The following is a 14,358-nucleotide window of genomic DNA, read 5'->3' as shown; positions in this document are numbered from 1 at the left end:
ATCGCTTAACAGAACACTGGAGCACAGTGGCGTATGCAGCTCCTGACCAGCACAGGGCTCTTACCACAGAGCAGAAGTCCACCATGCCTTGCTTCCATCTAGTCCCCAAGCCTCTGTGGCTCTTTCACCAGAGTTTCCTGACAAAGCCTGGGGCTGCCTGTCTAGTAACCTACTGTATCACTGTCTTCTACATGCAAGCCTCACGGGACAGGCTTTAGCATGAGAGAACCTTGAAAAGAAAGAATTCAAGCTGCTTTCAGACTAAAACTCTGTCAGGTTCTAGTACATCTATAATTTAGCAGCTGAAGCAACACAAAGAAGCTATTATTTATTTTTGTGTACGCAGTCCACAACAACACAACACACACACGTGTATGTGTATTATGCCCAATGCACTGATGGCTCCACTACATTTATGGGTCACCAAACCACATTAATCTTAGCAGACAGGGCAAAGGCGCTGGACATAAAACTGTTCCTAAATTCTACGTTCTTGGGTAAAAGATAGGGTGAACCAGGCATGGTGGAGCACACCTTTAATCCCAGCACTTGGGAGGCAGAGGTAGGAGTTCAAGGCCACCCTGAGACTCCATAGTCAATTCCAGGTCAGCCTGGGCTACAGTGAGACTCTTACCTTGAGAAAACAGAAGAAAAAAAAAAAAAAAGGATGGAGCCAGGCATGGTGGTGCACGCCTTTAGTCCCATCACTTGGGAGGCAGAGGTAGGAGGATCACCTTGAGTTCAAGACTACCCTGGCAAGACTACCCTGGGACTACATAGTTAATTCCAGGTCAGCCTGAGCCAGAGTGAGACCCTACCTCGAAAAACAAAACAAAAACAAAAACAAAAAAAAAAAAAAGAAGATGGGGTGGAACCACAATGAATTCTAGGTCAGCCTGGGCTAAAGTGAGTCCCTACCTCAAAAACACAAACAAAAAAAATGTAGAGATGTAGAGGCAAGAGACCTTGATATCAGTCTGTTACTAACTAGCCATGTGGGTCTAGGCAAGGTACCAACACTAGACCTGGGTTTTTGTTATAAAATGAGTCTCATGGGGAAGAAAGGACCGATGTGCTGGTTAGAATAGAAGTTCAGGCTGCTTACCTTGATCTGCCTACGAATGAGGTCTCTAGTAATGTTAACTTTTGCCATCTTCTCTTAATGGGTTCAAAAGAAGGAAGCTATAGAAGGATCTTCAGGACCCTTGCATATTCCAGCCAAGCCCAGGTCCACAAGACAAACATTTAATTACCTGCAGAGAAAACATCACCAAACCTTAGGAGATGGAATCAAGTGGCTTCGGAGCCCTGATCTCACTGCTTAAACAGCCCATAGCCCTCTTAGTGATTAATGGCATGGTTACTCTGCAGGGTGGAAGGACTACTGAATGGACAAAGGGAGCAGGAAGGACAGTGACTCATAACCCAAGGAAGAATTAATATACTTACCAAAGGAGCTATGTCTGCTTCGGCGGAAATGGTGGGTATAAAGTACAAAGAAAGGCAGTGCAGGGCTGGAGAGATGGCTTAGTGGTAAGGACCCATGTGGGGCTGGATTCAGGTGTCCCCCATAAACTTAGGTATTCTGAATGCTAGTCTCCACAGCCAATGGCAATTGGAAATTAACGCCTCCTGGAGGCAGTGTATTGCTGGGGGCGGGCTTATGGGTGTTATAGCCAGTTTTCCCTTGCCAGTTTTGGCCCTCTTCCCTGTTGCTATTGTCCAACTCATGCCATCATTTTCCCTTGCCATCATAGAGCTTCCTCTCCAGTTTGTAAGCCAAAATAAACCCTTTTTGCCCAAAAGCTGCTCTTGCTCAGGTGATTTCTGCCAGCGATGTGAACCTGACTGCAATACCATGTTCAACTCTCCAGGCTCCTCATAAGCTAGACACACAAGGTGACGCAAGTGTGAAAGCTTGTGCATGCACACAAGACGGCGCACGCATCTGGAGTTCTATTGCAGAGGCTGGAGGGCCTGGTGCGTCAAATCTCTCTCATAAAAAAAAAAAATTAAAAAAAAAAAAGGGCTAGAGGGACGGCTTAGTGATTAAGGCATTTGCCTGCAAAGCCAAAGGACCCAGGTTTGATTCCCCAGGACCCAGGGGAGCAAGATGCACAAGGGGGCACATGCATCTGGAGTTTGTATGCAGTGGCTGGAGGCCCTGGTGTGCCCATTCTCTCTCTCTCTCTCTCTCCCTCCCTCTTTCTCTATCAAATAAATAAATAAATAAATAAAATATTTTTTAAAGCCCAGGTAGTAGAATATCCTGAAAGCCCCAACAAAGCCTTTAGTCTCATAGTCTCACCACTTCTTAAAGCTATTCCTATTTAGAAAGAACAAGTAGCGGGCTGGAGAAATGGCTCAGCCGTTAAGGCACTTGCCTGCAAAGCCAAAGGACCCAGGGTCATTTCCCCAGCACCCACTGAAGCCAGATGTACAAGGTGGCACATGAATTTGGAGTTCATTTATAGTGGCTGAAGGCCCTGGTGTGCCCATTCTCTGTTTATTCCTCCACCTCTTCTTTCTCTCAAATAAAATAAATTGAAAAAAAAATTTAAGGGGGCAAAAGGGAAGAGGGGGAAAAAAGAGAGGCAGACAGCCAGGCATGGTGGCGCATGCCTTTAATCCTAGAACTCGGGAGGCAGAGGCAGGAGGATCTCTGTGAGTTCGAGACCACCCTGAGACTACATACTGAATTCCAGGCCAGCCTGAGCTAGAGTGAGACCCTACCTCGAAAATAAAAGAAAAAAGAAAAAGAACAGAAAGAGTATAAGAGCTTCAGGTTGTGACATCATGCCCAGAGAATTCCCTTCCCCACAAAATAACTGACTGCTACTTCCACATTACATAACCCACAACCCCATAGAGAACACATACAGTCCCAGTGAGGAGGGTTCCCAGTGGAATGGGGCCAAGAATGAACGAAAAGAGAGTACCAACACATGATGAATGCATACAAAATGTTGTTCATAAAAAAAAAAAAAAAGAAGAAGAAACTTTAGGGCTGGAGAGATGGCTTAGCAGTTAAGTGCTTGCCTGTAAAGCCTAAAGACCCCAGCTCAAGGCTCAATTCCCCAGGACCCACGTTAGCCAGATGCACAAGGGGGCGCATGTATCTGGAGTTCATGTGCAGTGGCTAAAGGCCCTGGTGCACCCATTCTCTCTCTCTTTTTCTCTCTCTGTCTGCCTCTTCCTCTCTGTCTGTTGCTCTCAAATAAATAAATAAAAATAAACAAAAATTAAAAAAAAAAAAAAGAAGAAACTTAGCCGGGCATGGTGGCACACTTAGGAGGCAGAGGTAGGAGGATCATTGTGAGTTCAAGGCCACCCTGAGACTACATAGTGAATTCCAGATCAGCCTGGGCTAAAGTGAGACTCTACCTTGAAAAACCAGAAAAAAAAAAGTAGGGCAGAAGAGACAGCTTACCAGTTAAGGTGCTTGCCTTCAAAACTAAGGACCCAGGTTCAGTTCCCCAGTACCCACGTAAAGCCAGATGTATAAAAGGTGGCATGTGCCATCTGGAATTCATATGCAGTGATCAGAGGCCCTGAAAAATCCATTTATCCTCTTTCTACCCCCCTTGCCGTCTTTCTTTCTCACAAATAAATAAACCCATATATTTTTTAATTAGAAAGAACAAGACTAGAGATATGGCTTAGCAGTTAAAGCACTTGCCTGCAAAGCCTAAGGACCCAGGTTTGATTCCCCAGTACCCACGTAAGTCAGATGCACAAGGTGGTACATGTATCTGGAATTTGTAGTGGCTGGAGGCTCTCTCTACATATGTCTCTTTCTCTCTCTACCTCTTTTAATAGATAATTTTTTCAAAACATTAAAAAGAACAAGTAATACAATCCAGTTATTAGTCAAGATGCAAGAAAGTTCTATAGATAGAATAGCCACCACAGACTTTATAACAACAAAAAATAAAGCCATACAGGTTCCCAATATCAGCAGAATGGCTGAATAATGTATAGCCAATGATAGCATAAAAAGTAAAAATGATAATCACTGAGCTGGAGAAATGCCTTAGCAGTTAAGGCACTTGCCTGCAAAGCCACAGGACCCCAGGATACACATGAGCCAGATGCACAGGGTGGTTGGTGCATGTCTCTGGAGTTTGTTTGCAGTTGGCTGGAGACCCTGACCTGCCCATTATCTCTCTATTTGCCCGCCTCCCTCCCTCCCTCCCTTTCTCTCTCCCTCCCTCCCTCCCTCCCTCCCTTCCTCCCTCCCTTTCTCTCTCTCTCTCTCTCTCTTTCCCAAATAAATAAATACAAAGAATGATCATCATACAAGGCTTCTTCCTTTCTGTCTGGCAACAGCCATCAGGTGAGTATTCAGCAGTTAAGAGCACTGCCTTTAACCCCAGCACTCAGGGAGGCAGAAGTAGGAAGAACACTGGGTTTGAGGCCAGCCTGAACCTACATAGTGACATCCAGGTCAGCCTGGGCTAGAGTGAGACCCTAAAGAACTATGTGGGGCTGGGGAAATGGCTTAGTGGTTAAATTGGTTGCTTGTATGCCCAGGTACGAATTCCCACATAAAGCCCAAGGCACAAATGGCATGTTCACCTGGAGCCAGTTTGCAATAGCAAGAGGCCCTAGTTCGCCCATTCTCTCTCCCCGCCCTCCCATGTGGTATCCACTGGGATCATTCAAAAGGCACATAGTGCTGAGAAGTGACAGCACTGAAACATTTCTATCACATTCTAATGCTCAGAGTCCACTCCAGAAGAGCCAAAAGAAGAATAGGACTACTTACAATGCAATCTTCCAGACACAAATTGCCCTCGATATCCATGACATTGCAGTACTTACTACCTACGTAAGACTCTCATAAGAGGAGGGAAAGATAATGACATCAAAATAAAAGAGACTGATTCAGAGGGGGAGGGAATATGATGGAGAGTGGGCTTGTTAAGGGGAAAGTGGGAGAGTTGGAATTATCATGGTTTCTTGTCTGTAATTATGAAGTTGTCAATAAAAATAAAAAATTTTAACCTATATCACAGAGCCATAGTAACAAAACCCAGCATGGTACTGGTACAAAAACAGACATGTAGAACAATGGAACAGAAGAGAGGACCCAGATGTAAGTCCGGGTAGCTACAGCCACCTGATCTTCAACAAAAATGCCAAAAATACTCATTGGAGAAAAGACAGCCTCTTCAGCAAATGGTGCTGGGAAAACTGGATATGTATCTGTAGAAGGATGAAAATAGACCCTTCTCTCTCTCCATGTACAAGAATTAAGTCCAAATGGATCAAAGACCTTAAAACCAGTCCTGAAACTCTGAAACTGCTAGAGGAAAAAGTAAGGGGAAACCCTTCAATATATTGGTCTTGGCAAAGACTCCCTGAATATAATTCCAGTTTCTCAGGCAATAAAACTAGATTAACTGCTGGGACCTCATGAAATTACAAAGCTTTTGTATGGAAAAGGACACTGTGAATAGAGCAAACAGGTAACCTATAGAATGGGAGAAACTCTTTGCCAGTTATACATCTGACAGAGGATTAATATCTAGGATACACAAAAAATTCAAAAACTAAATAATAATAAATGAAACAACCCAATTAAAAAATGTGCTATGGGGGCTGGAGAGATGGCTTAGCGGTTAAGCACTTGCCTGCAAAGTCTAAGGACCCTGGTTCAAGGCTCTATTCCCCAGGACCCACGTAAACCAAATGTACAAGGTGACTCATGCATCTGAAGTTCGTTTGTAGTGGCTGGAGGCCCTGGCACATCCATTCATATTCTCCCCCCATCCCTGCCTTTTTCTCTCTGTCTGTCGCTCTCAAATAAATAAATAAATAAAATACACAAAAAAAATTTTAAATGGGCCATGAAACTAAATAGAGAGTTCTCAAAAGAACTACAGATGGCATATAAACATCTAAAAAATGTTCTACATCCCTAGCCATCAGGAAAATGTAGATTAAAGCTACATTGAGATTCCGTCTCACTCTTGTCAGATTGGATGAAAACAAATAACAATAAATGCTAGCAAGGATGCAGAAAAAAAGAGGAACCCTTCTACCTGTTGGTGGGAATGCAATCTGGTCCACCCACTGTGGAAATCAGTGTGGAGGTTCCTGAGACAGCTAAAGATTGATCTACCATATGACCCAGCTATAGCACTCCTAGCCATATATCCTTAGGACTCATGTCACTACCTTAGAGATACTTGCTCAACCATGTTTAATTGCCACTCTATTCACAATAGCTAGGAAATGCAACCAGCTTAGATGCCCCTCAACTGATGAGTGGATAATGAAGATGTGGCACATTTACACAATGGAGTTCTACTGAGCAGTAAAGAAAAATGAAATTTGTGGGGCGTGGTGGTGCATACCTTTAATCCCAGCACTCAAGAGGCAGAGGTAGGAGGATCACCATGAGTTCGAGGCCATTTAGTGAATTCCAGGTCAGCCTGAGCTACAGTGAGACCCTACCTTGGAAAACCAAAAAAAAAAAAAAAAAAAAAAAAGACAAAAGAAAAATGAAATTTGCAGGGAAATGGATGAATCTAGAAAGGATTATACTTAGTGAGGTAACCCAGTCCCAGAAAGCCAAATGTCACATATTCTGTCTCATATGTGGATTCTAGCTACTACAAATGATTGGACTTCTTTGTGAGTAGGAATAAAACTCAGTAGCAGAGGCCAGTAAGCTAGAAAGGGGATATAAAGGAGGGAGGAAAGCTGGCATAGTGGCGCACACCTTACATCTCAGCACTCGGGAGGCAGAGATAGGAGGATTGCCGAGAGTCTGAGGCTACCCTTAGAATTCCAGGTCAGCCAGAGCTGGAGCGAAATCCTACCTCGAAAAAGAATATTAGTCCTTAGTGTTTCCTGTGTTCCTACCTTGAGCTGTAGTTATGTGATTTTGTTCCTAAAAGGATTAAAATCATCCCAAGGGCCAGCTCCTTCAACTCATCTTTTTTTTTTTTTTTTAACCTTTATTTATTTGTGAGAGAAAGAGGCAGAGAGCGAATGGGCATGACAGGGCCTCTAGCCACTGCAAACAAACTCCAGATGCATGCACTACCTTGTGAATCTGGCTTTATGTGGGTCCTGGGAAACTGAACCTGGGTCCTTTGGCTTTGCAAGCAATCACCTTAACTGGTAAGCCATCTCTCCACAGCCCCAACTCATCTTTAGATTTGCCCAGGTCACCCAGGAGTGATATGAGCTTAGCAGGGGCCAGAAACTACTGCTGAATGAAAACCAGCATCATTACCTTGAATACATAAAATGCCTTATGCCTATCAAACTGTTTTTCTTCATGCTTTAAATTTGCTACACAACAATCCTGTGAGGAAGCCATGAGGCTAGTTATTACCCTCACTTCAGGAGGCTGAAGCCCAACACTACATGGTACTGAGAAACAAGCTGGACAGGGTCCAGGGTCCTTTGCTCTAGACCAGCCTCTGCCTTTAACTGGCAGTATGACTCCGAGAGAGACATTTCACTCTTGGACTCTTTAAAAAGCAGGCATGATAGTGTTCACCTATAATCCCAACACTTGGGAGACAGAGGCAGAAGGAACAGACCAGCCTTGGCTACAGACTACATTTGAGACACAGCCTCAGTTACATGAGACTCTTATCACACAACTAAAAGAAAAGAAAAAGAAAGGGAGGAAGAGAGGGATGGAGGAAGGAAGGAAGGAAGGACTCAGAAGCAAGCTACAAAACTTCTTCCAGGGCTGGAGAGGTGGTTTAGTGGTTAAGGTACTCGCCTGCAAAGCCAAAGGACCCAGATTTGATTCCCCAAGACCGATGTAAGCCAGATGCACAAGGTGGTGGCATGCATCTGGAGTTTGTTTGAGGCACCTGGAGGGCCTGGCACACCCATTCTCACTCTTTAATAAAAAATAAATAAAAATATTTAAAACAAAACCCCTTCTTCCAATGCCACCTTCCTGTGAACTCTACAGAGACTGGAGACACTGCTGACAAAAGAAGGACCTGCATCCTCGTCTTCCCTTGCCTCTGGACACTGCTTCCAGATTCTCCGACTGAGGTGACAATTGAGCCCCTTTCAACATGATGAATTATGCAAAAGATGTATGCCAGTTTAGTTTCTTTTTGCTCTACATGAAGTGGCTTTCCTACTGGAGCAATTCTATAGCAAAGCATCCAGGGGAACACAGCTGAGGCTCCACCAGAATTTTCCTTGCACAAAGGTCACTGGGAGCAGCAAAATGTAAAAGCTAAGCCATTGGATCTAACAGACCTAAGGTTGCAATGCTAGCTGTGACAGAAAATACTGTGTGACTTATATTTCTAAATGTCAGTTTTCTAATCTGATTACTATCTACCTTTGCATTTTAACCAGTAACAGAAGACGGAACATGTAAAATGCCTGACACTGAGCTGGTAATATTTACTGAACATTCTTGCATTTTCCAAGTGTTATCTCATCTACTCCACATAACAACCCCTGAGGCAGGTACTGTTAGTATCTTCATATCACAGATACTAAGATCTGAGGCACCAAAAAGTTAATTCACCAGAGTCACACAATTAAATAAATAATAAAACTAGTCTTATATCAGACCACAGGCTACTGACCTCGCAAAATTAACTACTATTACTATCTTTAATCAAACCATGTCTAATCAGTCTTACCTAAAAGTAACTTTTTCTCTTGCCATTCCTTAGAATTAATGTAAGGAACTAAAAATCACCTTGGCAGAGGATGTAACTCAGCTGCAGTGAAACATGCCTGCTATCCCAGCATTTTGGAAGTAGAGACAGGAAGACTGAGTCTGAAAGCAGCGTAGGCTACACAGCAAGGAGGGAGGGGAAAGGAAGGGCTAGAGAGGATGGGAGAGGGTAGGTCGTTTAATCCCAGGCCAAGATTTCAAATCCTTCCACATTCCTCTCAAAAATTAGCTCCAGCCGGGGGTGATGGTGTAAACCTTTAATCTCGGCAATTTGGGAGGCAGAGGTAGGAGGATCACCAAGAATTCAAGGCTACTCTGAGCCTACATAGTGAATTCCAGGTCAGCCTGGGCTAGAGTGAGACCCTACCTGGAAGAAAAAAAAAAGAAAAGAAAAGAGAGAGACTGGGAGAGAAGCATTCATGCACGTCAGGGTCATGGACAAAGTTAGCACAAAGGACAGTTTCTGAGAAAGGTGAAGCCTTTTCCATCTTTGAGACTCCTGGCTCACACCATCCTGTGTGGGACAGACTGAACCATCTGTGAGGGACCATGCTTCTCTTTCCCAAAGGCTCTGGGTGAGAAAAACCCCTTCATGTCTCCCCTGCCTGATTGGGATCTAAAGTGTCATCTGAGCGCTGTGGATTTTACCTGAGTTCCTAGAACATTGTTTTGTTTTTTTCTTTTTTTGGTTGGTTTTTTTTTTGTTGTTGTTGTTGTTGCTGTTTTTGAGGGAGGGTCTCTGGCTCAGGCTGACCTGGAACTCACTCTAGTTCTAGGCTAGCCTCCAATTTACAGCAATCCTACTTCTGCCTCCAGAGTGCTGTTACAACTTTTTTTTCTTTTTTTGGGGGGGGGCAGGTAAGATCTTCATTTAACCCAGACTGACCTACAACTCACTATGTAGTTTCAAGTTGAGTTCAAGGTGCTCTTCCTACCTCTGCCTCCCCAGTGCTGGGATTAAAGGTGTGATCCACAACACCTCGCTAGAACTTCACTTAATGGTCATTATTTACTTGCTCTCTAGTATGGCAACTATAAGGCAGCAGCAGAAGACAAAAGAAAAAGGAGCATGTTTTCCTCTGTCACTGGTGAACAGTATTCTCAATCTTGATTTTGCCTTTAACTTGTATCTTTTCAAATTTCACCGTTAATTCCCTACCTCCTCTAGGGAAGCCCTGACTCCACTTATGCCAGAAAGGCCAAGGAAAGCCAAGGTGATCAATTCATAAAGGCTTCTTTTCTAATCACTACCATGGTATATCCAGAAGTGTGGCTCAAGAGGGAGCCAGCGAAGCCACCGGCACCCAAATATGCAAGCCTCAACTTTCTCATGCAACCTAAATAAGACATGTCTGGCTCCCATGCTAAGAAAGTCTCCTAAAATGTTCGAGAACGTGTAATTATGAAAAAGAACAAAAGTTTACCAAGATTCTGATCCTAATCCCGGGAAGTCACTGAATAACTTCCCCTGGGTAAGGTCTTATTCTGCTTCCCACCCCCACCCAAGAAAACAGGGTTAATACCTCTGCAGACGGCTACAGGGAGGATTAAGGGTCATTATTCTCAGCATACAGCTCGGTCACAGCTCTAGCAGTTGTGACCTTGTTTATCCAGAAGATATTAAATATAAAAGTGCAGTGACCCTTCAATCTCACTCTACTCTATAGAAGTGGACGAAATTTTTCTTTCCTCCTTTCCTCCCTCCATTCCTTTTGTAGTACTAGGGCTTGAACCCAGGGACTCACACAAGCTAGGCAAGTGGTTTACTACTAAACTGTATTGCTGCTCTCTAATTTATTTTATTTTAAAACAGGGTCTCAGCCAGGCATGGTGGCACACACCTTTAATCCAGGCATTCAGGAGGCAGAAGTAGGAGGACTGCTGTGACTTCAAGGCCACCCTGAAACTACATAGTGAATTCCAGGTCATTCTGGAGTTGAGTGAGACCCTACCTCAAAAAAAAAAAAAAGAAAAAGAAAAAAGAAAAAGAAAAACAATAATGGGGCTGGAGAAGAGATGGCTTTGTAGTTAAGGCATGTGCCTATGAAGCTAAAGGACCCAGGTTTGATTCTCAGTACCCATGTAAGCCAGATGCACATGGTAGCACATGTGTCTGGAGTTCATTTACAGTGGCAGAAGGCCCTGGTGCACCCATTCATTCTCTCTACCTCTTTTTTTTTTCTTTTTGGTTTTTCAAGGTACGGTCTGTCTCACTCTAGTCCAGGCTGACCTGGAATTTACTATGGAGTCTCAGGGTGGCCTTGAACTCATGAGGATCCTCCTACCTCTGCCTCCCAAGTGCTGGGATTAAAGGCATGCGCCACCACACCCGGCTTCTCTGCCTCTTCCTATCTCTCTCTCAAATAAATAAAATAAAATTAGATCTTCTACTTTAAAAAATAAATACATAAACAGGGTCTCACTAAATTGTCCAGACTAGCAAAGAGGGCCTTGAACTTTCAATTTTCTTGCCTCAGCATCCCATGCAACTACAGGCCAGAGAAGCTAAGAATTCTTTGGAATAGATCCCTGACACTGCCTCACACACTCTGACATGTCAGCTGCACCTTGTCTAAGCTTCATGTTCTTAAGTATGAGCCAGGCATGAAGGCACACACATCCCAGCACTCGGGAGGCAGAGGTAGGATAGCTGTAAATTCGAGGCCACTCTGAGACTCCATAGTGAATTCCAGGTCAGTTTGGGCTAGAGCGAGACCTTACCTCAAAAAACAAACAAAAGTCTGTAAGTGTTAGTCACTAATGCCACAAAGCCTTTTAAGGAGTCTTAAAAGTTATCACTAAAAGTAACAATTAGTACTAGCACAAAGAATGAACCTCAGAAATTTCAGTGTTTCATTCAGACCTGAATTCACCCCAAGAGAGCGAATAAAGTAGTACGTTTATGCCCAAGACCTGGCTCGTGAGGTAAGTCAGTTAAGGTCCACCAAAAAGCATATACTATGCTTGGTCCTCATCAGCCCACTATAAAGCAGGTATCACCATAAGCCTCATGACAGAGAGGGCCTGTGATTACCTTAGCCAACAATAGAAGACACGGGTCCAAACAGCCCCCCTACCACAACTAGCTGTATAAACTTCAACATACTAACTTTTTGGAACCTCAGATTCTTCATTTCTTTGGAAATCAAATTTGGAACCTCAGATTCTTCATTTGCAAATAAATGAGATTCACTTGGAATTAAGTGAGATAGTACAGAAAAGGTATCTAACAAATGTCCAAAAACAAAACAAAAAGTCCAGGACTAAAGAGATGGCTTAGCAGTTAAGGTGCTTACCCACAAAGCCAAAGGATCCCGGTTCAATTCACCAGGACCCACATAAGCTAGATGCACAAGGCTGTGCATGTGTCTGTAGTTCTTTGCAGTGGCTGGAGGCCCTGGGGCACCCATTCTCTTTCTCTCTCAAATAAATAAATAAATAAAAAATATATTTTTAAAAAGTCCAATATAAGGCAGACAATCAATATATGCCAGCATTTTGTAGCTTGAAAAAAAGTTTGGTATTTTCAAAAAAATACCAGTATAAAGCCAGGTGTGGTGGCACATGCCTTTAATCCCAGTACTCGGGAGGCAGGGGAAGGAGGACTGCCTTGAATGAGTCCAGCCTAGGCTACAGAGTGAGTTCCAGGTCAGCTTGAGCTAGAGACCCTACCTAAAAAAAAGAAAACATCGCAGCACTTGGAAGACAGAAGTAGGTAGATCACATGAGTTCGAGGACAACCTGAGGGAAAAAAAAAAAAACAAAAACCCAAGCTGGGGGAGGGGGGGTGCAAGCATTTAATCCCAGTACTCAGGAGGCAGAGGTAGAAGGATTGCCATGAGTTTGAGACCACTCTGAGACTAAACAGTGACTTCCAGGGCAGCATGGGCTAGAGTGAGACACTACCTCAAAAAAAAAAAAAAAAAAAAAGGGCATGGTAGCACACACCTTTAAACCCCTCAGGAGGCAGAGGTAGGAGGATCACTGTAAATTCAAAGCCACCCTGAGACTACAGAGTGAATTCCAGCTCAGCCTGAACTAGATGAAACCCTGACTTGGAAAAGAAAAAAAAAGGTGAGGGTGCTAGCCTGAGGACCCAGACTGGACTCCCCAGAGCCCTGGTGAGCCGCATGCACAAGGTGGCACAGGAGCACGAGCGGGGACACGCATCTGGAGCTCACCGGCAGTGGCTGCAGGTCCTGGCGCACCCATTCTCTCTGTCTCTCTTCTAACTCTGCTTACAAATAGATAAACAAAATATTTTTTAAAAATAGAGCCAGAAGCCAAGCGTGGTGGCACACACCTTTAATCTCAGCACGCGGGAGGCAGAGGGAGGAGGATCACTGTGAGTTTGAGGCCACTCACAGACTACACAGTGAATTCCAGGTCAGCCTAGACTAGAGTGACACTCTACCTCGAAAAACAACAACAACAACAACAACAACAAAAATAAGAGCCGGGCATAGTGATACATGCCTTTAATCCCTGCACTCGGGAGGCAGAGGGAGGATCACCATGAGTTCAAAGCCACCCTGAGACAACATAGTGAATTCCAGGTCAGCCTGGGCTAGGGAGTAAGACCCTACCTCAAATAACCGAATTTTAAAAAGGGCTGGAGAAATGGCTAAGTGATTAAGGTGCTTTCCTGTGAGACCAAAGGACCCAAGTTCAATTCCCCAGGACCCACATAAACCAGATGGCCTAGCACACCCATTCTTTTTTTTCTTTTTTGGTTTTTCAGGGTAGGGTTTTACTCTAGCCCAGGCTGACCTGGAATTCATTATGGAGTCTCAGAGAGGCCTTTAAATTCACGGAAATCCTCCTACCTCTGCCTCCCAAGTGCTTGAGTGCTGAGATTAAAGGCATGTGCCACCACCCCAGCTCATTCTGTTTACCTGCCTCTTTCTCTCTCTCAAACAAATAAAATAAAAAGTTTAAAAAAGGGGGGGCTGGAGAGATGGCTTAGCGGTTAAGCACTTGCCTGTGAAGCCTAAGGACCCTGGTTCGAGGCTCAACTCCCCAGGACCCACGTTAGCCAGATGCACAAGGGGGCACATGTGTCTGGAGTTCGTTTGCAGTGGCTGGAGGCCCTGGTGCACCCATTCTTTCTCCCTCTATCTGCCTCTTTCTCTTTCTGTCTGTCGCTCTCAAATAAATAAATAAAAATAACAAAAAAAAAGAAGAAGAAGAAGAAGCCGGTGTGATGGCATATGCCTTTAATTCCTGGCACTCCAGCACTTGGAAGGCAGAGGTAGGAGGATCACCATGAGTTGAAGGCTACTCTTGAGACTACATAGTGAATTCCAGGTCAGCCTGAGCTAGACCTTACCTTGGAAAACCAAAAAAAAAAAAAAAAGAAAAAAAAAGAAAAAGAAAAAGAAAAAGAAAAAGAAAAAAGAAGCTGGTATAGTGGCAAACACCTTTAATCCCAGCACTTGGAAGGCAGTAATACGAAGATTGCTGTGAGTTCCAGAACAACTTGGAAGTACAGAATGAGTTCCAGTTAAGCCTGGACTATAATGAGACCCTACCTTGGAAAAATGTCACTGTGGCAACTTCAAAACTCAAAACTGGTAAATCGCTAATATAGTTACATATATTCTCTTTCCTTCAATCTACTAGGAAAGCAATCCTAGGCAGAAATAATGTTGCAGTTCAATTATTCTGCCAAGTTAATT

General features: G+C 43.9%; 1 protein-coding gene across 3 annotated transcripts in view; it reads right to left on the bottom strand.

Moving 5' to 3' along the window:
- Positions 1-14,358, bottom strand: part of Wdtc1 (WD and tetratricopeptide repeats 1) — a 62,080-nt gene that overhangs the window by 41,572 nt on the left and 6,150 nt on the right. For all 3 annotated transcript variants that reach the window (XM_045149946.1, XM_004671228.2, XM_004671227.2), the window contains exon 2: positions 1,106-1,253. In XM_045149946.1, coding sequence (XP_045005881.1) covers positions 1,106-1,153 — 48 coding nt within the window. In that variant the 5' untranslated portion in view covers positions 1,154-1,253. The remainder of the gene's footprint in view (positions 1-1,105; positions 1,254-14,358) is intronic.

The sequence above is a fragment of the Jaculus jaculus genome, chromosome 5 (assembly GCF_020740685.1).
Source record: "Jaculus jaculus isolate mJacJac1 chromosome 5, mJacJac1.mat.Y.cur, whole genome shotgun sequence".
Lineage (NCBI taxonomy): Eukaryota > Metazoa > Chordata > Mammalia > Rodentia > Dipodidae > Jaculus > Jaculus jaculus.
The sequence above is the reverse complement of the archived record's forward strand: the minus strand, read 5'-3'. Positions and strand labels throughout refer to the sequence as shown.